The sequence below is a fragment of the Adiantum capillus-veneris genome, chromosome 22, assembly GCF_014529385.1.
Source record: "Adiantum capillus-veneris isolate H3 chromosome 22, ASM1452938v2, whole genome shotgun sequence".
Classification (NCBI taxonomy): domain Eukaryota; kingdom Viridiplantae; phylum Streptophyta; class Polypodiopsida; order Polypodiales; family Pteridaceae; genus Adiantum; species Adiantum capillus-veneris.
In genome coordinates this window covers 111,536,409-111,563,464 of record NC_140952.1, presented here as the reverse complement: position 1 = coordinate 111,563,464, position 27,056 = coordinate 111,536,409, and the positions used below count along the sequence as shown (strand labels likewise).

General features: G+C 41.8%; 2 protein-coding genes and 1 pseudogene across 7 annotated transcripts; all 3 read right to left on the bottom strand.

The window, feature by feature from the left end:
* Positions 1-4,784: 4,784 nt before the first annotated feature.
* On the bottom strand, positions 4,785-22,148 carry LOC147430022 (uncharacterized). Of its 3 annotated transcripts, XR_015185917.1 has the most exons (6): positions 22,011-22,148; positions 19,310-21,908; positions 18,742-19,233; positions 18,563-18,666; positions 5,556-7,025; positions 5,294-5,432 (listed from the first exon to the last, which is right to left on the bottom strand). XR_015185917.1 is itself a non-coding variant. In XM_086496217.1 (4 exons), exons 3-4 carry the CDS (start codon positions 6,069-6,071, stop codon positions 4,893-4,895), a joined length of 1,056 nt encoding a protein of 351 aa, XP_086352343.1. In that variant the 5' UTR covers positions 6,072-7,025; positions 21,225-21,908; positions 22,011-22,148; the 3' UTR covers positions 4,785-4,892. The 3 variants fall into 3 exon arrangements, 2 of the variants coding, with proteins under 2 accessions (XP_086352343.1, XP_086352344.1); XM_086496217.1 differs by lacking the exons at positions 18,563-18,666; positions 18,742-19,233 and having other exon boundaries at positions 4,785-5,432; positions 21,225-21,908; XM_086496218.1 differs by lacking the exons at positions 5,294-5,432; positions 5,556-7,025; positions 18,563-18,666 and having other exon boundaries at positions 19,097-21,100; positions 21,225-21,908.
* On the bottom strand, positions 14,006-18,589 carry LOC147430023 (uncharacterized). 3 transcript variants are annotated; one of them, XM_086496221.1, is made up of 3 exons: positions 18,276-18,589; positions 18,034-18,209; positions 14,006-17,936 (listed from the first exon to the last, which is right to left on the bottom strand). In XM_086496221.1, the coding sequence occupies exons 1-3, from the start codon at positions 18,319-18,321 to the stop codon at positions 17,931-17,933; spliced, it is 228 nt and encodes a 75-aa protein (XP_086352347.1). In that variant the 5' UTR covers positions 18,322-18,589; the 3' UTR covers positions 14,006-17,930. The 3 variants fall into 3 exon arrangements, with proteins under 3 accessions (XP_086352347.1, XP_086352345.1, XP_086352346.1); XM_086496219.1 differs by having other exon boundaries at positions 14,219-18,209; XM_086496220.1 differs by having other exon boundaries at positions 14,220-17,936; positions 18,034-18,589.
* LOC147430021 (uncharacterized) lies at positions 22,010-23,354 on the bottom strand (annotated as a pseudogene). Its single transcript, XR_015185918.1, has 2 exons — positions 22,402-23,354; positions 22,010-22,285 (listed from the first exon to the last, which is right to left on the bottom strand). The product of XR_015185918.1 is annotated as an uncharacterized LOC147430021 (transcript).
* Positions 23,355-27,056: the final 3,702 nt, after the last annotated feature.

Genomic DNA, 27,056 nt, shown 5'->3' with positions numbered 1-27,056 from the left:
GTTCTTGCAAGATAAGACTTAACTAATCAGGTTGAAGGGCGAGCTTTAAGGACAAAGACTACAGAGGCAGTATGTAAATTTCTCCTTAAAGATGTAATCTGTCGCTATGGTTGTGTGGGAAAGATAACAGCAGACAGAGGAGAGTTGGATACCGAGGAAGCAAGGGAATTCTTTTCCAGAATAGGAATTAAGCTTTCCCTTACCACCGCTTACAATCCGGAAGGCAACGGGAAAAGTGAAAGAGGGCATCCGCCAATCATCAAAGCCTTGGCTAAAGCTTGTGAAGAGAGAATTAGTGAGTGGCCAAAACTATTGCCATATGCTCTATGGACTGATCGCACGACACACAGCTCAGTAACTGGCTACATGCATGCAGAATTGATGTATGGTCAAAAGCCTGTAATGCCCATTGAAGAGACCATTCCCACATGGAACGTGCTACCTTGGCAAGATGGGCTTAGCAGAGAAGAGCTCCTTGCCTTACGTATAAGACAGCTACAAAGAAGGCCTGAAGACATTGAGGTTGCAAAAGAAAGATTGAAGAATGCCAGGTTGAAAAGCAAGGACTACTTTGATAGACGACACAGGCTAAGAAGGAAGGAAATTAAGCAAGGATATTGGGTTTTAGTGTATGACAGTAGTCTTGATAACCAGCATACTGCCATGCGAAAGGTTTCAAAAAGATGGTTTGGACCATATATAGCCAAGTACGTACATGACAATGCCACTTACACCCCGGCTAAATTGGATGGAACAAAGATAAAGATACCCATTGCAGGAAAGAGAATCAAGGTATTCAAAAGAAGAGAGGATAGCCATCTGATTGATCAAGTAAGCGAGAATGAAGGTTTGGAATCACCCAGTGAAGATGAAGAAGAAGAAACTCCAAGAGAGTCGAACCTGCAAACATTGGTTGTGGCATACCGGAGGATGTGCAGGTGTAGAGGGGGTGGATGTCGTGCAGTGGCACGTGCATTATGGGAACGAAAGCTAAGTCCTACAATATTATGGATTTTATGTGTATGCCTTAAGTGTGCATAAGTATATGGATTTTCTATTTAGCATGCAAAAAAGCTAGTCAAAGTCTGATGTGTCACTCTTGTTGGGAATGGACTTCGTCCTATGATCCCGGGCTTCTTTGTGAACCTCTTCTTGGAGCCATGATGAAATGAGCCTATAAAACATACCTCCTATCTACTAGGCATCCTAGGTGGCATATGACATGTGTAGCATGGTCAAAAGTGGCCTTAGTCATAGTATACCCCATGAGGTGTCATTCTACACATAGTAGGTGCACTTTGGAGTAATTATGGACCTAGAAAAATCCCTTAGAAAAATGGTTACGAGTTTGTTTGATGTCATCCATGATGTATGTCAAGCTCTCAATTCATTGGGTGCTAGGGAAGATTTAAGAGCCATGAGACGTCTCCCCCCTTCAGCCACGTCCCGCATGGGGGAGCGGGGAAAGATGATTCTCCCAAAAGCACCATGGATATTGTCAAAGGCAGACCAAGAGCGGACAAAGCAAGTTATGGCATCCATCCGAACTCCAACGGGATATATGCGGTCACTCAAAGGTGCTTTCACAAAAACCAAAAAGGGTGGCTCCGCTTAATTGTATGGATTGAAATCCCATGATTGGCATAAAATCCTTCAGGTAAGAGTAGAACAGTTTGTGGTGTCTATGTGTCCTTATATATAGGTTGACATTCACTAGGATGTTTTATTGTTTGTAGTTTGTACTTCCCATAACTATTAGTGGTTATGGAGACACTAAAGTGAAGGCAACAATATTCAAAGTGGGTGAGATTGTGAGGTAAAGGGTTTTTTTCAAGTACTATATCATGTTGTGGCTGCATGTACAATGGAATTTTTTTTCATCTACTATATTATTTGTGCCCTGTAGATTTGTGAGCTCGAAGGAGATAGAAGTGGAAGCCATACCAGTAGCCCATCAGCTAGCAGTAGAGGCAATGTGTGCTATTGAAGATGCATTCCCATGTACAATCCTTGTTAGCCAAGTACACCTATTGCTTCACCTTGTTGAGGAGATTTCCATTTGTGGGGTGGTACACTCTAGATGGATGTTCTTCTTGGAGAGATTCTTGAAGACTTTAAAGGATTTTGCTAGATTGAGGTCACAACCGGAGGTATGCAAAATGAATACAATATAGATAGCATTTATACGCTATGGAGTTACTAATAAAAATATGTGGTTTTAATGTTTTCAGGCGAGCATGGCAGAAGGTTGGGTGGTGCAAGAGGCATTTGTGTATGTCTCACAGTATCTCATCACAGTGGATCCATCATTGCCTCGACTGTGGAGTGAGGAAGAGGATCCTAGGAAGCACTCAACCATTCCCAGTGGAAAAGGCTCACTCTTGGTCATGGATAGAGAGTTTCATGCCATAGTCAACAACTACTGTTTACTCAATGCCACTATCATGACCAAATGGGTCAATATGTACTTGGAAGCCCGCGTAGCTAGAGAACAGGATAAAGATGCATGGAAGAGGTCCCATGGAGGTGGACGCGCACCTCCTTTTTCTAAAGAGCTTGAAAAATATCCTGATTTGATTCAAGTAGAGTGGATCCATAATGCCATGACCAATGCCAAAGCACAAGGAGAACAAATAATCCCTAAAGAATGGGAGTATGCTGGGAGTATGCGCGAGGATGCTTGCGCAAGGTGAGTGTGTATATGTTATGTATGCATGTATGAAAATCACTTAATGAAATACGATGTAACCTCTTATGCATTGTGATTGTAGGGTCTCACTTTCAACTCCATTTGGTCCGAAGGCCGACATTTTTGCACCCGCAAGATAGATGAGCGTCGGACCACTAATGATTGTGGCATGATGGGAAACTTTGACACAACAACAGATGATGTCAGATATTGTGGTACTATAGAGAGAATAATCAAAGTGGATTTCAGATCTTTTCACAAATTCCTCTTTGAGTGCCGATGGTTTGCGGGTGAGGTCAAAAGACATGAAAATGGGCTCATTATGGTGGATTTCACCCAATTCCATCGAGAAAAAACTGACAACTTGGTGTATCCTAGTAGTTGCGAGCAGGTAATTTAGGCTATGTGCAATTAATTTAAATTAAAAATTTAATATATGTATATCAGCTTATTCTTTGTGTGTGACGTACAGGTCTTTTATGTGCCATGTATATATCAAAGAAGACTTTGGTATGTCATTCCAGTCACGCCGCGAGGTAGATCTGTCTTTGCAGAGACGGACATTGAGCCAGTAATTGATCCCATCATACCATCACCACAAGATGCAGAGGAAGATGTAGTTGAAGTTGAAGAAGGTTAGCCAAGCCTTGCAACTAGTCATCTTGAGGAGGAGGAAGAGGGAGAAAGCGATGATGATTCTACAGGAGTTGATGGAGAGGAGGAAGAATCTCTAAACTTGTTTATTGATTTGAATACTATGGGTATAAATATGGATCCTAGTGCTTGTAGAGATCTTATACAAGATGAGAATTAATAAAACTCTCCATTCTTTCACTTGGTGTAGTATATGATTAATTCGCAAATGTTTCGTTATGTGCTTATGAATAGTATTTGTAATGGTTTTGTTGTGAGTTCAATGATTTATGTATAGAATTTTTAGAGTGAAAGAGAGATTAAGTGAAGTGAGCATTCTGAAGAGTGTAGGAGTTGTAGTGTGTAAATACATTTTGAGTTGTATTGGATTTAAATGGTAACCCGCGGGAGAGGGAGGGGGAAGGGGGTCTATGGCCTTAGCTATAATGGGCGCCGCAATAATCATGGAAATACTCGCGGTAAAATGCCGCATGAACAACAAAAGGGTTTCTCTCTCCTCATTTTGAATTCCTCTCTCTTGTTTTGCGGTAATGGTCCACGGTAAACACCACGATCTCTCATAGTGTTAGCCCTTGTTGAATGAGAGGCATCTGTATGGCTCCATGGCTTCACCAAAGGGTGCTAGGGGCCTCTTCTTATAGAGGAGATGAAACAAGGATTTTATTGGATTTGAATCAAGGTCTGAGAAGACTCTCCCTCCCTCTCTCCCTCTCTCTCTCTCTCTCTCTCTCTCCCCTACCTATAACTCGCACATCAGTTTTTTGACTTTGTCTAGATAAGTCGAGAGGTGGATCCATGATTGCTTTTTTATGGACATTTTTCTCGTCAACAATCAAGTATGAGGCCTATGGATAAAGAGTGGAAGAGTCCTCTAACTTTGCAAATTGAGAGAGAGAGAGAGAGAGAGAGAGAGAGAGAGAGAGCATGAATGATTCTTCTTATTCATGCTCTCTCTCTCTCTCTCTCTCTCTCTCTCTCTCTCTCTCTCTCTCTCTCTCTCACACACACACACACACACACACACACACGTGCGCGACAATTGAGCTATTCACTCACAAGAAAAATACCTTTCCTGTTGGGATGATGGACAACCAAAAGCAATTCCTCTCTCTCTCTCTCTCTCTCTCTCTCTCTCTCTCTCTCTCATGCGCACACATAGAACAATCGAACGCAACCAAAAGCACAAGGCAAGACATTGACGCCCAAAATCTCCAACAAAAATAGAAATTGTATGCCTGTGCTTCACCTCAAAAGAAAACGCTCCCAATATGGCAAGTCTTGATTCACCGAACCCCCTATGGCCATGCTATCAAATTTTCTCCCCACAGACCAGCAGTGCCAACAAAGGGAGATGATGTTCATGAAAAGGGAAACCAAATACTTATACAAGGGAGTTCTTGTTGACGTAGTGATGAGTAAGATATCCACGTGGGAGAAAACATTTCGACATTAAGAAGAGGGAATAACAATGCCACTTGGAAGAAAATATTCTAGATACAAATATAATACCTTAAATAGATACAAAGCCCTTTAAGGGAAACGACGTTATTTAACAGTGGCCTGTGGAAATATATGCTTTCAAACCTTCCAAGATGAAAGGTGATCCGGCTTCATTACAGCTTGACCACGACGTTATGTCTGGGAGCCATTTGCAGCTGCTGATAATGAGGAACGCCAAGGACTGCAACACACGCTGGCCCTGACCCAAGCACGACAAATCTGCAATGGCGTTGCATCCGTGAAGACGAAGGAACATCAACGAATCCGGCAGTAAAGGAGAGCTACAATGGCTGCCCGTGTTGTCGTCGACCACACTAGACGCTGATACAAGACCATCTCTGCGTCCTGTACTGGTAATGTATCTCTGCTGGGGACCACAATATGAGATTATACAAGACCACAAATACAAGACCAGAGATACAAGACCACAACTCTGAATTCCAGTTTCCTCTCCGACCAGCTCCAGAACGACGACGTCACCACCGTCAGGACTTCTCTGCACACCTTGCTTTTCAAACTCTAGGATGTCGCAGTGGTCCAAATCGAGCCATCTCAAGGCAGGCAGGAGGCTTAGCCCAAAGATTGTTTCCTGTTGCATAATTAATTGGAAACAGCTGTAGTCAGAAAATTTTAGTTATGATGATCCGGATCCATTTGCTAATTATGTGTCAAAGCAAAGGCTACAAATATATCTTTGATCAGTGATCTTTACCAGGCGGCCACACCGCGAGATGGTTATGTCCAAGAGACGCAGATGACGAGTGCCCAGACCAGTGAGCACTTCCAACGAGGGGAACTCCATCAGAAGTAGGTCGCAGAGGCTGACGGCGTGCTCGAGGGACATTTCTGGCACATTCCTGAACCTGGCAAGGTGTATGACTTCTACAAGTGGCAGAGCGCTAAGATCCAGATGTGAGAAGAGGTCAGTGTAACTGTTGGCTAGAGACTGTGCAGGAACGCCAAGCTTGAGAACTCGTAGCTGTAAGAAAGGTTGCGCCACGGCACCAAACTCCAAGAACCTGGGCGCTGACGCGCTTAAATCAATACTATGGGCCGGTTGCTCAATATCTAATCCACGTTCCTGATCAACAGAGGTCGTTTCTACATGGTTTTGCAACACCCAAATTGTCAAATTCTGCAAGCTGCACCCTACGTCCAGCTCATCTAGCCTCACGTCTTCCAATGAGGTACAGTAATATTCAGCTCTTAGCACCCTGAGCGCCCGCATGGACGTCAGATCTGGAATCCTTTCCAAATTACCACAATTGCTCAGATCGAGCTCCTGCAAGGCTGTCAGAGAGCAAATGCTGTCTTCTATGCGAGTGAGCACCGCACAACCTCTGAGATGCAGTGTCCGTAAGCTGCTCCCTTCATGCAGGCCTGCAGATCCTGGGAAGCTCGTCGGACCTATTAGGCTGTAAGAAGTCAGATCTAGTGTTTGCAAGGAAGGGCAGGGGTCAAACAATGGTCCCACCTCCTCCAGTTTTCCAACATTATGCTTATACTTCAGAATGCGCAGGTTGGGTAATCGATCATCAGCTTTTATAAGCCCGGTTGCGCCAGTACGCCTTGCATCATGAATTACTAGCGCTTGCACTTGGAGTTCCGGACAACTCGACACTTTCAGGCTCTCTAGCTTTTTTAAACTTCCCAGATCCCCGACTTGCCGTAAAGAAGCAAGCTCTTTCAAACAAAGCAGCACTAGGTTTGGCACTCCTTCCCAGCCCCGGAACTTTTGCACGTTACAAGGGACGCCCTCCAGCCTCAGAATTCGAAGAGTCACTAGGTGTCCCCCAATATTATAAATCCAAATCCAAGGGCCACTAGGCCTAGAGAAGCAGCTCTCGAGCCACAAGACTTCACGATTAATTCAGCCATCGCTCTCCATTAGTTCGTTGCACATCATGTCGTAGTGTCTACGGTTGATCAAGAACAATGCATGGATGAACTTGAACTTTGCCAGTTGAGCGCAGGATATCTGATCAGATGAATTATAGAAGCTTCTCCGAAAAAGTTGTTTGCAAAGTGCATTTGGCCCGCGGGCATCAGCTCTTTGTTCGGCTATCCTCCTTCACAAGTCATGTACTTTTATGGACTTTTTTATTTTGAATTTGTCTTTCCTAAAAAGCATCCTTGGAATTTGAATAATTTCCAGAAGCCCGTGATACTCGAACTTGCGGATCTGCGTTTCATTACACCAGCGAACAGAGTTGTATTATGGATGTTGTAGCTAGGACGTACCACAAGAATTAGAAGAATTAGACATTTTCTCATGTAGGAAAACGGAGTCTTTCTCATTGTTTTTCGTACAATGAATAACATCATGAGCTTTCGCTCAAGAGGCACCGCATACGTAGCTAGGTACGATTGGGGACAGGGAACCACCGGCCCGCTCACCCTCCCCTTTAAGTGCCACGGGGTCATAAGCATGGGATCAACGATGCTCATTCAAAAAAAGGGGGCACACACAATCTGGCCCGTCGATCTTTAAAAACTAAACTCGGGATCCCGAGTTTAGTTTTTTTTCCGAGTTTAGTTTTCAGCAGATTGAACCTAATTCAAAAATTGGAGAGGGTCTTTGAATTAGAGAGTTTGTTTATCAAAAGCGGGAACGTGAGCACACAGAGAGGAGCCTCAAGTTGAGAGAGAGAGAGAGAGAGAGGGAGGGAGGGAGGGAGGGAGGGAGAGTCTTCTCAGGTAAAGAAAGAGGAATCCCATGGTACTTACTAGGCGCTCAAACCGCTATGCAAGCACGCTGAAAGAGAATCCTGTGGATGGCTTCTGGCAAAGCAGCAACTCTCCATTGAATCTAGTGGAAGAAATGGAGGAAGATGACTCGCCTACTCTCATGGCGTATAGTAGGCGCTCAAACCGCTATGCAAGCAGGGTGAAAGAAGATCCCAAGGATGGATTTCGGCAAAGCAGCAACCCAGGATTGAATCCGGTGCAAAAAATGGAGGAGGATAACTCACCTTCTTCACATATCGATCCGCCGCAAGTGCGTGTGTGTGTGTGTGTGTGTGTGTGTGAGAGAGAGAGAGAGAGAGAGAGAGAGAGAGAGAGATTGTGTGTGTGTGTGTGAGAGAGAGAGTAAAGGTGTGTATATGAGTATTGGAGAGAGAGATAGAGATAGAAAGCACTTCTGTGTGTGAGAGAGAGGGTGTGTGTGTGTGGAGAGAGAAAGAGACTTTCTGCTGATTATCTAAATTTTGTTTATTGTGAAGGAAAATAACTATTTCAAATGTAACCAAGATGGTATCGGGAGGTGGTGGCAGTATTGTTTAGCTTCTGAAGCATGTATAAGAAAACGTCAGCGATTTGAGAAGAGAGTGGATATAAAACGTCACCTTGAAAGAAAGCATCAATGTGACAATGTAGTCATACCACCGCTTCCAATAGGTCGGCCAAAGGGAAACGCAAAAATTCACAAACCCACTTCTTCCAGGTCACGCATTCAAAGCAAGTCTCGATTTTTCAATGTTGAGCAAAAGATTAAGAATGCTAGAAAGGCATGCGAGAAAAGCAAAAGAGAACAGGGAGAGCGGGGATGGGCGTCTTGTGCACATAAGAAAAAAGGAAAAATAACAAAGGAGTCATAGATAGATGAATTTGTCAAAGATGAGCTAGCATCATGGGACTCACGCATCCAAACACGAGAGAAGTTGGTCATATAACGAGTTTCGGATGGCTATGATAAAGCTGTAAGTTTCAATATTTTTTACATATTGCATTTTTATATATGTGTTCTAAATTCTCATGAATTATAATGTTCAATAGAAGCGTATACAAACATCGGATTTCTCTAAAGGAAGCGAAAAGAGTAATTCTACATCAAAAACAGAAACCACACCGGTATAGTACTCACATACGTTGTCTTTTAAACAATACATATACTATTTTTAAATAACTTCTTTGAGACTACTCACCACCAGAATGCAAGCACAAGTCAAATGGAGATTCCTCCTGCTCCTCCGCAAAAGCTAAAGACCAAAAGAAAGCGTGACCCTGAGGCAATGGATGGATTCACACAAGAGATTCATCAGGTATTTTTGAATTTATATTCATACACACACTCCTGATTGTTGACTAGGCATTTTCTACATGTGGATGTTTGTTGTATCACCATTTCATATTGGTTACCTAGAGGGCATCTCAAATAAATAAATCAACCACACAACATTGTTGGCAGTCAATATTTGATGATAAGAAATCGCAACAATCCAAAGATGAAACCCATGTCGCAATTGAGATTCGCCAGGGCGTGATTGATTGTAAAAGCCCCATACTGCTAAGTCCAGAAGGAACTGTCAGGTAAGCTTATATCATGTTTTTTAGTGATAGGCTAGTTTCGTAACTTTCAAGTTATATTTTTTTTCTTATTCTATGATATTTTTACTATTGTAGTGGAGGAGTCATTTTCCACTTAAAGTCTGTACGTTTTAACCTTGGGGTTGACATAATTGGATCGTTCCAACAGAGTGAGCTTGATGTTGAGGCATCGACAATGGCTATGAACCTATTTGCTATGTATGAATTTTAGTTTTTATTCTTTCAAATAGTTAAAATGATATGCATTTGTTATCACATATTTATATATATATATATATATATATATATATATATATATATATATATATATATGTTTGGTGTATATAGTTGGATGGATCATACATTACCCACACACATTCTCGAGCAAGTGTGGTTTGTAGATAGCTTATGGTTGCCTTTTCTGCGGGAGAAGAAGATTGGAAAAAATGCCATGAAGAACTTCTTTGGTTCTCCAGATCTTGGAAGCCATAGTTTCACCTTCTTTCCAATTGTTGATAGGTAATAATAGGAGTCATCATCTTTTTGTTGTAATTGGTATGTTATTAAAATTTATGACACCCTACCTATGTTCAGATCCCATTGGACTTTTAACGTTTTGTACAACCCGCATCGTCTACGTCTCGATGGACTTCCTCGAAAAAGGTCATGCTTTTTAATGTTTGATTCCTTATCCATTCTACGCTCAGCTCACGAATATCGGGATGTTCTACAAAGGTATACTTGCAGAGGTTATGTATGCTAAATAATTTTAGTCTCATTGCATAAGCTTCTTGTTTTCCTTGTTTTAGAGCATGTGAACATTTTGGAAAATATTGTACGGATCAAGTTGTACAGTCAGAGCTATTGGATTCGATAAAGTCGATAGGTTATGAAACTATTGAGGTGAGTAATCTACAAAATCTCAATGTATCTTTTGGCATTCAAATGTATTTTGTTTTGTTTCTTGGTGTAGATTCCACAGCAGCCAAATGCTCATGATTGTGGATGGTATGTGATGAAATGTATGCGCGTGCGTATTGAGGGTGGCTTGGTCAGTCGTCTGCCACGTTCTTGGGTAATCCATTATGTTGTTTGTTTTGTATGTAGTTATATATAGTTGTTTATAGAAGCTTTTGACTACTTGTATTTATGGCAGCTTTCTAGAAAATGGTTTCAACATGAAGATGTGGAGATATTGAAAGAAGATCTTAGAGACTGGTTGGCCCAAGCACTTGGAGAGGTGCCATTGCAAAAGGAATAGACTATAGATTTTTTCTTTACATGTATCTTTTAGACTCGTGTAGTGATGGTATGACTTGCTCTATGTATGCTCTTCAGACACGACTTGGCTAACAACTCTTTGGAGTTAATTTTGATACAAAACCTTAGTATGGTTTATGGTCATGGTTTTCCGTTATGGTTTATGATCATGGTTATGTTTTTTGGTGTGGTCTCTAGTTACGGTTTATGGTCATGGTATCTAGTTATGGTTTATGTGTAGACATGTAGTAGTGTTAGTGTGTATACGCGCTTCACCAGGGGCACTATTCTCCCACTGGGTTTTTCCCCCTAGACATCCGGTGTGAAAGGACACCTTATCTCTTAGGGTTTCATATAAGCTTTGTAGCTCTGAGTTTGTATACAATTATTATTCTAATACAGAGAGAGAGACTACAGAGATCTCGTACACAAGCTCTGTGTCTTCTCCTTCTCCATCTTCTTCCTACTCTGAGTTGCTGTCTTCCTTCTGTTTCCTGTTTCATCATCTTCAACAATTGTTATCAGAGCAAGGTGATTTCCAGAGCCTCTACTTGCGTTTTCGCGTCCGCGCGCGCAATCGCAGTTTTCAGGCAGTTTTCGGAAAATTTGTTCGTGGGAGCATCCTCGACGTTCCGGGAGTATTCTGAATAGGTGACCTGAGGTTTTACCCCCCTTTCGAAGCCGTTCGAGCCCTCAGAATTTTGTTCTGAGCAGCGTAGCAGAAGTTACTTTTCGGAGGCGTTTAGATCAAGAGGGTGTGCTTTTTGACAGATTTTCTTCAGGTAAACAGTTCTTTTGGGAAGCAGCTTGTCTTAGCTTTGTGCTGAGATTTTGTGTAGAGTTTTGCTTGCAATGGAGAGGAGATTTGTGAATCTCTTGGAGGTTCTTTTGCTCTCTTGTGTGCATCTACAGTATGGCTCAATCTACGGAGAAAGAGATTTTTGGTGCGTTTACATCCGAAGACAAATTGGATGGTACCAACTATTCTCTTTGGTCTTTTATGGCCAAAAATGTTTTGGTTGGTAAAGGATTGTGGGATTATGTATCTGGAGATGAAGTTCGTCCAGGTAGCATTGCACCTGCCACGCCTGGTCGTGGTGCAGCTGTTGGTGCAGGACCCTCACAAGTCACTCCAGAGCAAAAGAGATGGGATACTAAAGATGCACAGGCTATGGCTGTGATTGCCTTAACCATAAAGAGGACAATCACACCACATATCAGATCTTGTAGAACTTCTGAGGATGCTTGGAACACTCTGCAAGCTATGTTTGGAGGAAGAAACGCTGCCAGAATAGAGTTTTTGAAGAAACAACTTGACAAAATACAGATGGACGAAGGTGACGATATTGTCGAGCATCTTACAAAAATCAGGGATCTTAAAGAGAAATTGCTTAGCATTGATGAAGTGATTCCAGAGAAGGACTTGGTTTCCAAAACACTCAATTCACTACCACCATCTTATTTGACTTTTCAGACTTCTTTGACTATGTCTTTGCGAGCTAATCCTGACCCTCTTCATTTTGAAGAGTTAGTGGCTTTGCTATTGCAGGAGGATCAATCACGTAAGAACAAGTCTTTACAGGTGGATGGTATGGATCATGCTCTTGTTGTACAGAACAAAAACAGGGGTAAAGAGAGTGCTCATTACTCCAAGTCTAGTGTAGGACAATCTTCAGAGAAGTCTAAAGGTGATTCCGACAAGTCCAAGAAGAAAGGTAAATGTCACTACTGCAAGAAACCTGGTCACTACATTAGTGAGTGTAAAAAGCGAATTGCTAAAGAAAAGAAGAAAGAGTCAAGTTTGGTTGTTTCAGCTTCTGGTGATTCTTCTACAGCTAAAGAAGAGTCTGCAAACTTTGTGCAGGATTCTTATGCTTTTGTAGTATGTTCAAATTTTTCTGCTTACAGTGTTGACAAGACACAAATGATTTGGTACTTTGATAGTGGTGCATCCAGGCATATTACTTCAAGGAAGGATTTGTTTTGTTCATTGGATGCAGCTCCAGTAGGAAAGAAGGTGACATGTGCAAATAATGCTTCTTATCCAATCAAAGGTGTTGGTAAGATTTTGATTACCATTTCAGATGGTTCAGATTTATGCTTGCCAGATGTCTTATATGTTCCAGGGATCAAGAAGAATTTGTTGTCTGTATCCTCTCTTGCAAAAAATGGTCTTCGGGTCATTTTTGAGGATGACAGATGTGTTGTACGAGATCGAGAGAATGGTTATTCTCTTATCACTACAGGTACGCTGGACAATGGACTATTTGTGCTAGATCGTTATGAAAAGCAGATTCAGGTATGTATTGCAGAAACAAAGACTCAGGCCATGCAGGATGCTGAGTTGTGGCATGCTAGATTTGGGCATGTTGGTTATGGCAGTTTGATGACTTTACAACGTCATAATATGGTGCATGATTTGTCTTTATTGGAGATGCCACCAAGACATGTATGTGAAGGTTGCGTTCTTGGAAAGATGCACAGATTTGCATTTTCGCAGGATGGTTCAGTTAGAGCGACACGAAAGTTGCAGCTTGTACACAGTGATGTATGTGGTCCTATGAGGACGCCATCTATAGGAAACAGCCTTTATTTTGTGACCTTCATTGATGACTTTTCCAGGTTTTGTTGGGTGTATCCACTCAAAGCAAAGTCAGACATGTTTGCAGTTTTTCAACATTATGTCGCCATGGTTGAAAATGAAACAGGTTGCAAAGTACAGACTCTTCGTACCGATCGAGAAGGTGAATACATGTCAGGTGCATTTAAGGATTTTTTGGGAAAGAAAGGCATTAAACACCAATGCACTATGCCATACACACCACAACAGAATGGTGTTGCAGAAAGGAAGAACAGGTCTTTAATGGAGACAGCTAGATGTATGCTCAAGGCTAAGAGTTTGCCTCATAAGCTATGGATGGAGGCAGTTGCTTGTGCAGCACATGTTTTGAACAGGTGTCCTACTCGTGCCTTGAAGACCATTACTGCATATGAAGCTTGGTATGACAAAAAACCTTCAGTCAGTTATCTTCGTGTTTTTGGTTGTCTTGCTTATGCTCACATCCCTCAGCAGTTACGTGGGAAGCTTGATGATAAGGCAATCAAATGTATATTTGTGGGGTACAGTAGTGGAAGTAAAGGTTATAGACTTTACAATCCTGCTACAAACAAGATTTTTGAAAGTCGTGATGTAATTTTTGCAGAAACTACTGCTCAACCTATGGTTGCTTTTGATGTACCTCATATGCAGACACATGATGTATTTGAAGGTTTGCTTCCTTCTTTTGTGGAGAATCAAGAATCACAACAGGTTGATAATCTTGATCAATCTTTTGATCAGCATGTGACACCTCATGATGTAGAGGAAATTGTGCGTGAAGAGCAAGAAGTTCTCAGGGAAGAAAGAACCTTGCCTAAATGGGTTCAGAAAACTTTGCAGGATAGCAAGTTGGATGCACCGTTGCCACGGAAAACACGTGCTGGTACTACTTTTGGCAGAGAGCAAGTAGATTTGGCTTGCTTTAGCACTCTTTGTGATGCAGATGAGCCTGATTCATTTGAACAAGCTTTAGAGTGTGTTCAGTGGAAAGATGCTTTGAGAAAAACCTTTGAGATGTCTGATCTTGGTTTGCTACATTATTACTTGGGTATTCAGTTTGTGCAATCAGAGGATGGCATATACATGTTGCAGGCAAAATATTTGCATAAAATTTTGGACAAGTTTGGTATGCAAAATTGTAAGCCAATCTCTACACCCGTAGAAACTGGATCAAAGTTGAGCATGCACGATGCTGGAGAACCTTTTGATGTACATACTTATGCAGCAGCGGTTGGTTGCTTGATATATTTGGCAGGCAACACTCGTCCAGACATTCAATTTGGGGTTTCACAAGCAAGCAGATTTATGCACAGCCCAGGTATGCATCATTGGCAAGCTGTGAAGCGCATACTTCGTTACCTTTCAGGTATCCCTAATCTTGCCATGTTCTTTCCAAGGGGGGATATGTATGGAAAGCACAGTTCTATGCAGCTTCTTGGTTACAGCGATTCAGATTGGGCTGGTGATTTTGACACACGACATTCCACAAGTGGCAATTGTTTTTTCTTGGGAAATGCATGTATATCTTGGCTAAGCAAGAAGCAACCCACAGTGGCTACATCAACTTGTGAAGCTGAGTACAGGGCAGCTTTCACGGCAACAGTTGATTGTGTATGGATACGCAGGTTATTGGCAGATCTTTGTGAGTGTCAACAGGCACCCACTACCATTTTCACTGACAATCAGAGCGCTATTGCAGTTGCAAGGAATCCAGTATTTCATGCAAGAACAAAGCACATAGAGGTTCACTACCACTATGTCAGGGAAAGGCTACATGCAGGGGAGATCACACTAACTTACTGTCCTACACAGGATAACATTGCAGATCTATTTACGAAAGCGTTATCACGAGAAAAGTTTGAAGCTTTCCGAAAAGCTTTGGGCTTACTTTCATACACATGATGATCTGCTACCTTGTACGGATTCACACTATCACTACAGGGGGGATTTGTAGACATGTAGTAGTGTTAGTGTGTATACGCGCTTCACCAGGGGCACTTTTCTCCCACTGGGTTTTTCCCCCTGGACATCCGGTGTGAAAGGACACCTTTTCTCTTAGGGTTTCATATAAGCTTTGTAGCTCTGAGTTTGTATACAATTATTATTCTAATACAGAGAGAGAGACTACAGAGATCTCGTACACAAGCTCTGTTTCTTCTCCTTCTCCATCTTCTTCCTACTCTGAGTTGCTGTCTTCCTTCTGTTTCCTGTTTCATCATCTTCAACATTATGGTCATGGTTTCTTATGTGGTTTATGATCATGATTCCCGGTTATGTGTTGCCGACTATGGTTGTGGTGAGTGACTCCGGTTATGGTTTATGTTTGCGGTATGGTTTTGAGTTACATATCCGGTTATGGTTTGTGTTTCTAGTTATGGTTGCCGGTTATGGTTATGGTGAGTATTTTCAACTCCGCTTATGGATTGCGTTTTTTGTTTTCGTTATGGTTATGGTTTTCAATTATGGTTATGGTAAGTGATTCCGGTTATGATTTACGTTTCCGGTATGATTTTGAGTTACATATCCGGTTAAGGTGTTTATGATTATGGTTGCCGGTTATGGTTATGGTAAGTGTTTTCGACTCCGATTATGGTTTGCGTTTCCGGTTATGGTTATGGTTTTGACTCCGGTTATGCTTTACATTTTCGGTATGGTTTTGAGTTACATATCCGGTTAAGGTTTACGTTTATGGTTATGGTTGCCGGTTATGGTTATGGTAAGTGTTTTCGACTCCGGTTATGGTTATGGTTTTGACTCCGGTTATGGTTATGGTAAGTGTTTTCGACTCCGATTATGGTTGGGGTTTTCGGTTATAGTTATGGTTTTGACTCCGGTTACGGTTTACGTTTCCGAAATGGTTTTGAGTTACATATCCGGTTATGGTTATGGTTGTCGGTTATGGTTATAGTTATGGTTTTCGGTTATGGTTATGGTTTTGACTCCGGTTATGGTTTACGTTTCCGGTATGGTTTTGAGTTACATATCCGGTTATGGTTTGCGTTTATGGTTATGATTTATGGTTTCCGGTTATGGTTATGATTTCGACTTCGATTATGGTTTACGTTTATGGTTATGGTTGCCGGTTATGGTTATGGTAAGTGTTTCCGGTTATGGTTTGCGTTTTCGGTTATGGTTATGGTTTTGACTCCGGTTATGGTTTGCCGTTATGGTTATGGTTATCCGGTTATGGTTTGCGTTTATGGTTTCCGGTTATGGTTATGGTTCTGGTTTCGACTCCGATTATGGTTTGCGTTTCCTGTTATGGTTATGGTTTTGACTCCGGTTATGGTTTACGTTTCCGGTATGGTTTTGAGTTACATATCCGGTTATGGTTTGTGTTTATGGTTATGGTTTGCGTTTATGGTTTTCGGTTATGGTTATGATTTCGACTTCGATTATGGTTTACGTTTATGGTTATAGTTGCCGGTTATGGTTATGGTAAGTGTTTTCGACTCTGGTTATGATTTGCGTTTCTGGTTATGGTTATGGTTTTGACTCCGGTTATGGTTTACGTTTCTGGTATGGTTTTGAGTTACATATCCGGTTATGGTTTGCGTTTATGGTTATGGTTGCCGGTTATGGTTATGATAAGTGTTTTCGACTCCGATTATGGTTTGCGTTTCCGGTTATGGTTATGGTTTTGACTCCGGTTATGGTTTACGTTTCCGGTATGGTTTGAATTACGTATCCGGTTATGGTTTGCGTTTATGGTTATAGTTTGCGTTTATGGTTTCCGGTTATGGTTATGGTTTTCGATTATGGTTTTGACTACGGTTATGGTTTTTGACTCCGGTTCCAATTTACGTTTTCAATTGCGTTTTCGATTCCGGTTTACGATTTCAACTGCGTTTTCGATTGCGGTTTTCAATAATACTTCGTGTTTTTATATAGATTCACCTGAATATATTCATTCTATAAAAACTAATCTCGGGATCCCGAGATTAGTTTTCTACAGAGAGACATCTACTCTCTGAAAGTTATAGTGTCGGGATCTAATTCCATCTGTAGGAGTAGTAAGACCAGAATGTATAGTGCTTATGCAAAAATCCCATCTAAAAAAACAACTCATTTGATACCATATTTGAACGAAACTATAATCAAATAAACTTTAACATAGTAGGTCCTTGTTCGGTATACATTAGAATGACTCTTAATTGAGATGCCTGTACACAAGGCATCTCCTCCCCACTAGAAAGTCGAAGAGTAAAGAACCTCTCCTCCTCATTTGAGGAACCATAGGTACAAGAGGAGATTTTAGCCCAAAAGCTATTTTCATCATCACATACTTGCACTACCCTCCCTAACAAGCAATCTGAAGTCTCTTCAAGAGCATGCTTTTTTGACAAGGGAAGTAAACCTGGCATGTATGACAGACAAAAGTGGTTTTGGAGTCGACCACCATAGTTGTGGAGCAGCAATGTGGACACCAAATCCGAGGAAACTTTTGAAAACGGACACGACTTCGTCCTCGTTGATGCTTTCGTCTAAGAACTCCGGTTTGAGATGTCGGCTTCCCTGGTATGAAAGTAGACTCCATTTGCACTCAGATTTGAGATGTCGGCTCACTTGAATCAGCCACTTTCTTCTGTGGCTTGCAACCATGGCCAAGTCGAGTTCGTGTTACATTTTCTTGTATTTGACGCACACTTCCTTGTGTAGGCATGTCTACATTTTTGGGACACGTGCTTGAGAACAATACATCTTTTGCTGTGGTGAGTTGGTTCCAAAGCGTATTCAATCCTTTTTTATCTCTTTCATGCAAGCTTTTTTGAATGAGACCCAGCATGTCTTTAAGACTTCCAATATAATCTGATAGATTCTCTGCAGACACCTTCTCTTTTCCATCTTCGTCGTCCTTTTCATCAACATTTTTCAATAAATTGTGATTCCAATGATTATCTACAGTAGGTAGAAGTCCCTTCAAATCTTCAAAACAATGAGATACTATCAATCGAACACCATAGATGTGTTTGCATTGGGAGCTCCAATCTACACAATCACAGTAGTTGCTTTGCAAGCTTACATGATACCATGAGGTTGGGTCTGATGTACTTCTTATTTTGAATAGCAAAGACATGTCATTCAATACTTGTAGGCTTGTTTGATCATGCTTGTACTTTTGTAAAATTTCCTCTCTTACTTGTAACCTTGAGGTGTGGCTCCTTGACGAGCCACGGATAGAAAAGCGACATGAGTCAGCTGCATAGACACAATATTAATACATAAAACTATGGCCCAACATATATCATAGAGTTAGTCTTGTACCTATCTCTTGCTTTTGCTTGAAGAAACGAGATAGTGTTCCACCCATTCGATTCCCTGTCTTAGAATCTTCCACAAGAGCGTGTATCAACTCAACTACTGATCGATTTATACGAGCATTTAGAAGTGTGTATTTAATGTATTTCCACAATCTTTCAATTAAATTTTTTGTATCAGCATTTCCATAGTTAAACAATCTTCCTCACTTAGGCCACATTGCTCTCCACATGCAACTATGTCCACACCAACCATTTGAAATGTATCGTTGAATATTGGGAAATTGTGAGTACTTGCTTAGGAATACTTGATAGCGTCCTTCAAAGTCGTCTTCTGTAGCACTATGCATAAGATTGGACAAGCTTGTATAGATGTCATTTCTTATCTCTTTGGGGACCTGCATATAGATAAATCTTAAAGAATTGATGAGAGGATGAGTAGGTCATGACAATAATGCATAAAATTTACTTACTTGTGGAAGAAGATTCTCCACCCATGCTTTCTTTACATGGAACCAGCACAACAACACTCGACAGGAGATTTTTTGCCAAGTTCCATCTTCACCAATGGCCCAAGAATGAGGATCCTCATTTATTGCCGCTAAGCATGCTTCTAGTTCTTGCTGGGATTTATAAATTACAATTGCACTTGGACGGATACTACCCATTCGAGAGAAAATTAGACTTAACATCCTTTCTAAAGCAATAACCTCATGGCGAGACCCCTGATCACATGTGCTCATCATAAACCATATGAGTAGGCCATTTCCAAGTTGATTTGGTAAGACAGCAGCATATAATGGTAGACCATATATGTTCGTTTTGAAAGTACTATCAATGGCCCATGCATTATTATGTGAAAAACGTATCGCCATTTGCAACATCCAGTCATCTTGAATGATAAGTATAAATGGCTTATCTTTATCATCAAGAGCCTCTGGATTATAAGGTTGACAATATAAAACCTAGAATATTTCATGATGTTATTTTTCACAAAAGGACGGCAACAAAGGAGTAAAATCACAGAAAACGTGTACATACCTTATTTTGTTTCTTGAGATCCAAAGTTTCCTTGTACATTGACTCCCAATCATCCTTGGACACGTCCGATGCACGTTTATAGGGATTTATGATCTAAATACATCAATCTTTCTATTTCCAAGAGAAAAAGTAAAGATATATACCTGCATGGCGTACAAGATACGACAAAGAAGCAATATCTTGGGGAATCATGAAGAACCTGAAAATAGTGCACTCAAGGAGAGATGCTTTTTGCATATGGAGTTTTTCTTTGGACATAGACATTTGAGCTACATGTCAAGAGCTTCCCACATCAAATAAATCTTGTATACAACTTTTCAATACGGTGGATCGGTAGATGGTATAGGTCATTTCTGGTTCCTGGTTCATGACCCATATGGTGAGGATGAAGAAATATTTGAACATTGTCTAAGTCTTGCTTATACTCTACTTGAACTTTGAAGCTACAACCACACTTCTTGGATGTACACAATCTCTTCTTGCCTCCTTTTCGTCTAGGTTCACCTCCCCTATAGTATTTATAGTCAACAATGGTTTTCAAAGAGCCATAAGTCTTTGCTGAACGTACTCGGAGCAACCTTGCTTTGTACTCAATCATTATACACTTAAGCTGCTCTTCCACATTGGTCCTTGTTGTAGTGAGTATCATGGGAGGCTCACTATTGAGGTCCATCCTTTGGCGCTGTGATTGTGGAGCAGTTTGGTTCCTAGTGTGATTGCACTCGCATGCATTGACAAAGTCCCTAATGTAAGTAAGGGAAATGCCATGCTTTTGAATACCAACATACCATTTTGACTTCACCTCCTCTATCATGTCATTAACATCACGATGTCTACCTTGAGTCTCATCAAGATGGGCTTGTTGGACAATACTTTCCCAATCTTCAATGCATGCAATCCGAAGATTGGGAGCTATCTTAAGAAAAAGGCAAAGAACATTACCTTCTTTCCTTGCAAGCTTTAAATTATCCTTTATTCTTCTCCATTTCTTTAAATCCACCAAATGGGTACAACTTTTGAGATGTTCCAATGTTACACATAGATCTCCTTGCAATGCTTCAATCATAAGGTTGTATGTGTCTTTGTTGAAGTAGAAATAAACATGTGACACGTATGAGAATGGATCAAGAGTACCTCTTTGAGAAGTAGAATGGCTAGCTTCAAGACTTTGAAAGGGTCGCAAAGACCCCCGGTGCAACCCATCATCACTTGAGGATTCAATTGATTCATAGCTGAAAGAAGAAGAGGAATAATCACTAGCTTCTTCTCCAAAAAGGGGTTCCATTTTCTGTAGACTCATGCTCCATATCATGCATATAGATTTTGGGTTGCTTGATTAGCCATGAAAAGTAATGTGAATCCAACTCGCCCCGTCACTGCTAAAAACTAATCTCGGGATCCCGAGATTAGAATCACCTCTTGAGTTTAGTTTGGTAGGTGGTGCCGTCACATTTATGATGTCATTAACTCCCACTTTTGTAACGTTATGGGAAAGATCTTTTATTTTGGGAGAATAATATCCTTAAAAGTCTATGACATCATTCAAGTCATTAAGAGCGCCGCCATCCGTAATCCTTCTTCCCAAAATTAAACTCGGGAAAAAAACTAAACTCGGGATCCCGAGTTTAGTTTTTAAAGATCAATGAGCCAGATTGCGTGCGCCTCTCTTTTTGAATGAGCGCCATTGATCCCATGCTTTATATGACCCCGTGGCACTTAAAGGGGAGACCCCCCCACCGGGCCGACGATCCCTTGCCCCCAATCGTACCTAGTTAGGTATATGCTGCCTCCCTAACAAAAGCTCTCCGTGATGTTGAGGTTAGTTCACAATGTGGAAATTATTGTGAGGATTTGTCCAAAACTTATTGTGGGCCTTATAGTTCATAAAATACAAGCCAAAAGAAAGTTTACTTACTTGACATCTCACATCATCTGCTGATGTGCGGCCACCATACATCATTGCCAACCACTCGCAATTTTCCTCGAAGCTAGGCTGCCTTGCAGTATCCATTAACCAATACGTCACCAAACCAAAACAATCTTGTAGCTAGGGGGTCAATCTGTCTAAACCCTTCTGAAGAACTTTCATTACAAGATCCTCGACCTTCCCGGCCTCTAAATGATTCTCTTCACCGATATTCCCTGCAATATCCCAACCCACCTGCAACTTCGAAATAATACTCTCCAGATCTCCATCATTCAACCACTCTCTTCCTTGTTCTCAGAGCTCGACTCCCCTCACCTTCACAAACAGAGGATAGAAATGTTCCCCAATAAAACAGGAACGTGCAAGCCTGGTGAGTAGATGTTGGGGAGGTAGCATATGAGAGCTCAAACAACTGTAAGAGATGAACGCCTCCACTACATCGTCCTCGTTCATGCTGGGAACATGCACTATGTCTAAAGCATGGCTATTTGGAAGGACCCTTTTCAAGATCTCTCTACTTCGGCTAGTCACCAAAATTTTGCTTCACGGCATACGCACCATCAGCACAATTCTTCTGGCAACATCCAGACCACCAACATCTATGTCCCAAACATTTTCTAGGGCCAAAAATACTTTGTTCTCTTGTAGACCAACCTCAAGGTCAGCCATAACCTGTCAAAATCATAGGAGGTGAATCAAGAGAGAAAGGGGAAGGAACCATATTTCTAATCAAAATTCGCAAAACACAAGGAGATTGATTGCATGAAGTTCTACCTGCTCAACATTGGACGCGTAGCTTGGTGAGGATAATAAATCGAGAATGGCTTTGATTTGTTCCACAAGGTTCATACAGCCCTCTGTGACACTGCTGGGAAACTCGAGCCGCCAAGATTTCCCCAAAAACTCGCGAGCAAAGAAATCAGCCAAGCTCATGCAAACAGTGCTCTTCTAAATCCCCCGATGCCATGGACGCCTACTTTTGCTACTGCAATCGCGATATTTGAGTTGTTGTGGCCTTGCGACTGCCTCTCAAACAACTCAACTATCTCCTGCAATAATTTAGTATACATCATAATTGTGTGAACATTAATGCACAATATTGAAGCAGAGAATACTCCAAGTCTTAATATACGAATTGGTATATGACGACTCTTGAAGTAGTTACCTTGCACATCCTGTCCATCCCTTTGATCTCCTCACCCATTGAATGAGGCCGGGGCGGCGGAAGCTTAGCACATATAGTGGATACAATTGCCTGGACATAATCCTTCCTTCTCTGGTACAAGACTCGATCGTTGCTAGCATGGATGATGCCACGAACTTCTCCGCTTCTGTATTGCAGTGTCCTCAGGTTCTTTCCCACTTGTTGATGTCCAATCTGATTTGGAGCCCCTCAGGGCCCTGCAAATTCTCCAGATCCACCATTCTTTTTTGCCAGTGGTGCCTGTTCTTTGACCAATGATGTTTCCAGCGCTTCATGTTTTTCCCATTGGAGAGATCAGCAGGCCGGAGCTTATAAAATAGAGGATAGATCAGACGCTCGGGATCGTGAAGGAAGAACTCCTGCAGTTCCAGCATTGGCCAGAGGTTCTCAATGTAGTCGTGGGAGAGGACTACCACGGCCATCTTGCAACGATGGCAAGCTTGGAAGATCCGGTGAGAGAAGTCGCGGCCTGGGGGCAGAGAGCGGGTGGTGTCCATGTCGAAGAAGGGACAGTGCCTGACACTTACGAGTGCATCATAAAGGTCTGTCACAAAGTCCTTTTGTTTGCCTGAGTGGCTAAGGAAAATGAAGGGGGCTGCCTCATAGTTATGGCGAGCACAGATCACAGCTGCTGCGGCCCGTGATCCCTCACCCCTCTCCATCGATGACGGACATGCCGTGAGGATTAATTGGGATATTGAACAGATCACCAACAGCTTCTAATAGCTGATCCTAGAGACGAATCACAGCGCCTAGCTACACATGATGCAGAGAGAGCTGATCGATCGTGCTTGACCAAATGAAAAAACGATTCTGCACTGCACAGCTCATGACTGAAGGTGCGGATTTGACTTTTTCAAGCCCGGCTTCAGACACGCTGGCGGACGAACAAGTCTCGACTCTGAAGATCCTCTAAATTCCTATCATGTCGGGAACCACACGTTTTGGCCTCCCATGAGGAGCGCCTTCCCATATTACTACTACAAGTGCTTTTTCTGTGACTAGCCTATAAGGCCCTCTGAATTGAAGAACGTGGCCCCATATCTACCACTTTCACCGGCTGTCAACAGCCTAGCATACAGCCCCCCTCTCGTGCGTGTAGAAAAGTCTCTCAACCCAGGACTCAACAGGCAATCGCCAGTTGGAGGCCCTTCTTCAAAAAGGAGCTTTAGACCAATTGCCACCTAGTAAATAGCATCCCATTTTATTGTTTTGCTGGATTGAACTAGCAAATCTTTAGCAATATAGCAGATGCAACTAGCAAAAGTGAGGCCTTGCTATGTAGTTGCTAGATAGAACTAGTTAAATCATGCTTCCTACAAGATCGCTATATAGTAATCTAATGTTCTTGCTAGATAGATCTAGCAAAATGGAGTTGCTTTGTGGTAATTAGACATGGGGTGCAACATTTCCTACATAGTAATAGTTGCTACACATTTGCTCTCTAGTAATTTAGTGTAAGTGATTACTATATAGTAACTCATAGGTTGTAACATTTTCTACATAGTAATAGTTGCTACAAATTTGTTATCTAGTAATTTAGTGCAAGTAGATCAATGGATATAAAAAATTTCATTTTCTATATAGAAAAATATGTGTGAGTTAAATGCTCCTCGCTCTCTCTCTCTCTCTCTCTCTCTCTCTCTCTCTCTCTCTCTCTCTCTCTAGATTTCCAACATCGAGTGGGTTCACTTGTTTTCCTCATAGACATGGGTCCAACAGAGTGGATTATGTTTTGGAAGCCCAATTTCATACACTCTATTCAAGACTTTATAGTCAGACCCATGCCTATTGGGGTAGCGATAGATCATGCTTTCCTCACCTTTATTGTCTCATTCCAATTCAGCATAGCTCGATTGGCACAGACACCTACACATACCCGATACACTTTTTCTTCAAAGACTGATTCTGTCTACATAGATGGTATCTACAGACGCTTATGCACAGATGATCCGAGGAGACCTTTAGCCGGGGAGCTCACTTATATATTGACAAAGACATAGAGGCACACCCACACATTGAACCTGGGCAACGACAATGTTCTGGTAGCACACTCCAAAATAGCTGGTATGATGAGCAGTGTAGAGAGATTTGAGCCTGCCTTCAAAGGGAGGTACTTCTAGAAGTCATTACTCATAGACAGTCAAAGATTGTTGCTCGGCATTTGGTACGACGGAAGAAGAGGGAATTTCTAGCTCGATTAGAGCAGGATTTATGTTAGTTGTTTTTGAGCCAGGATTCAAGCGAGGCATGGCGACTCTTCCATGAGCACTCCCCCCCACCGGTCATCACTTCTACAGAGGTAGGGGGTCAGTATGCATCATCTCTTTACACAGTCTCGGGGTAGCCACCGATTCCAAATCCACTAGAGCCATGCCCACACACATGTGCTTTCTTTACCGTTGAGATGGTAAAGAAATCCATTGACAAGATGAAGACTAGGAGAGTATATGATCACCATGGCCTAGTAGAAGAGCATTTTATACATGCCAGAGATTTGCTTGCAGAGCTTCTAGAAATGATGTTCAACCATGCCATGTGCAAGGTCCTACATGATACTTGGAGTTTGTCCATGACCGTACCTATCTTCAAGTCAGAGGACCCTATGGAGCCTGGGAACTACCACACTATTATGATTGGACACACATTGGCACGATTGTACATATCCATCCTTGAGCAACAATTTGGGTAGCTGGACAGAGAGAGGGGATGTATGGGCAGCAGGATAGATGGGTTTCAGGAGAGGTTTCTCTAGTCTTGATCATATTTGATACTCAGAGCCATTATTGAGGAGGGAAGATTACGTGGGAGACTTCTCTTTTGTTGCTTTGTGGACTTCCGCAAAGCCTTCGATACAATGCCTAGAACTAGATTGATGCACATATTGTAGGAGACGGGGGTACCCAAAGAGTTGATTTGGGGGATCATGGCTCTATACAAGTCACTAGTGGGGCATGTATGCACTCCAGAGGGGAATTTTGATTTGGTTCACTCCACTGTTGGGATGAAACAGGGTTGCCCGCTATCTCCTACACTATTTGACATGTATGTGGATGAGGTTGCTAAGTACATTGAGAGGGATGGTGATAGAGGAGCACAGATGGGAGGGACATGGATCTCACTATTGCTATATGCTAATGATATTGTGCTAATTTTTTACTCCCCGGAGGGGATGAAACGTCATCTAGATGCTTTATACACATTGGCCCACAATAGTGGATTGTCTGTTAACCTGAGAAAACCAAGGTTATGGTGTTCAACACCACACCACAGTGGGCCATGAGGTGTGCACCTACTTCTACATATAGCCAGGAGATGGTGGAGTATACAGATGCATACACCTATCTTGGGATAGTCTTCAGTGGACCAACGTTTTCATTGAGGAGAGTAGCAGAGACTTGATTGACGAGAGCCTATGCAGATTTGGGAGAATTGGAGAGGATGTGTTTGTAGGTTCAATTTCAAGAACCTCGAACAAAGCAATGCCTTTTTGACACTCTAGTGGCTTCACCTATGCTCTATGAGGTTCAGATTTAGGGACTTGGCCCTTATTGGACCACTAGAGAAGTTATGGTAGCACTAATGGATGGAGATGTATGGAGAGGCTTCTAGTCTCTATGATCTCTCAAATGATTCGGACTAAAGCCTCAGTGCCACATGAGATTACTCGAGCTGAACTAGATACCAAAAGCACATTAATGCAGCCGGTACAAGGGTTTGTTCAATAGCACTCAAGGGGTTTTCCTTAACACTGTTTCAACTTTGTTTGTTGTACTAATTTGTATAGCTCTTGTTTGGTAAGCTTCCAGATTTGGCAGCTACCTTTTTGCAATTTAGCACTTATGAAGCCTCTAAGTATGGCCTTGTGTACAATTCTAGGCTCCATTCACTAACAAGCCTAGCAAATGTGTGGTTATGCGCATAGCCCATTTCATTTTTTCAACTTTATAGGAATTAAAAGTAAGAAAAAAACAAAAATCTCCTCTAATTTGTGGAAATTCCCAAAATACTCCTAAAATTAGAACATAAATTCAAATACCCCCAAAATTTTAGTCTCTATGATCTCTTGAATGATTCGGGCTAAGGCCTCAGTGCCACATGAGATTACCTGAGATGAACTAGATACCAAAAGCACATAAATGCAGCCGGTACAAGGGTTTGTTTAATAGCACTCGAGTAAGAAAAAAACCAAAATATCCTCTAATTTGTGGAAATCCCAAATACTCCTAAAATTATAAAATAAATTAAAATACTTTCAAAATTTTGTCATAAATTCTTAAAATGCCCTTCAAAATTTCAAATTTTCCAAAAAACCCCTAGTTATGAGATTAAAGACTATTGTCAATCAATACAAGATGCTAAAACTAGAGTTTGAGTTGGTTATGTAGGCTTAGGATTTAGCGTGGCAAATATCACGCTGCCAAGAAACTGCAGCTGCTCCCGCCACGCTCGAGCGATGGAAAAGATCAGAGAGAGAGAGAGAGAGAGAGAGAGAGAGATCGCGTTGTGGTCTGCAGAGAGAGAGAGAGAGAGAGAGAGAGAGAGAGAGAGAGAGAGAGAGAGAGAGAGAGAGAGAGAGAGAGAGAGAGAGATCGCGTTGTGGTCTGCACAGAGAG

Coding starts and splice junctions, on each gene's coding strand:
- LOC147430022 (XM_086496217.1), bottom strand. CDS start 6,071: ATGCGGGCGCTCAGGGTGCTAAGAGCTGAATATTACTGTACCTCATTG. Junction 5,433..5,555: donor TCTCGCGGTGTGGCCGCCTG/GTAAAGATCACT, acceptor ATTATGCAACAG/GAAACAATCTTTGGGCTAAG.
- LOC147430023 (XM_086496219.1), bottom strand. CDS start 18,321: ATGGGTGGAACACTATCTCGTTTCTTCAAGCAAAAGCAAGAGATAG. Junction 18,210..18,275: donor CAAGCAAAAGCAAGAGATAG/GTACAAGACTAA, acceptor GTGTCTATGCAG/CTGACTCATGTCGCTTTTCT.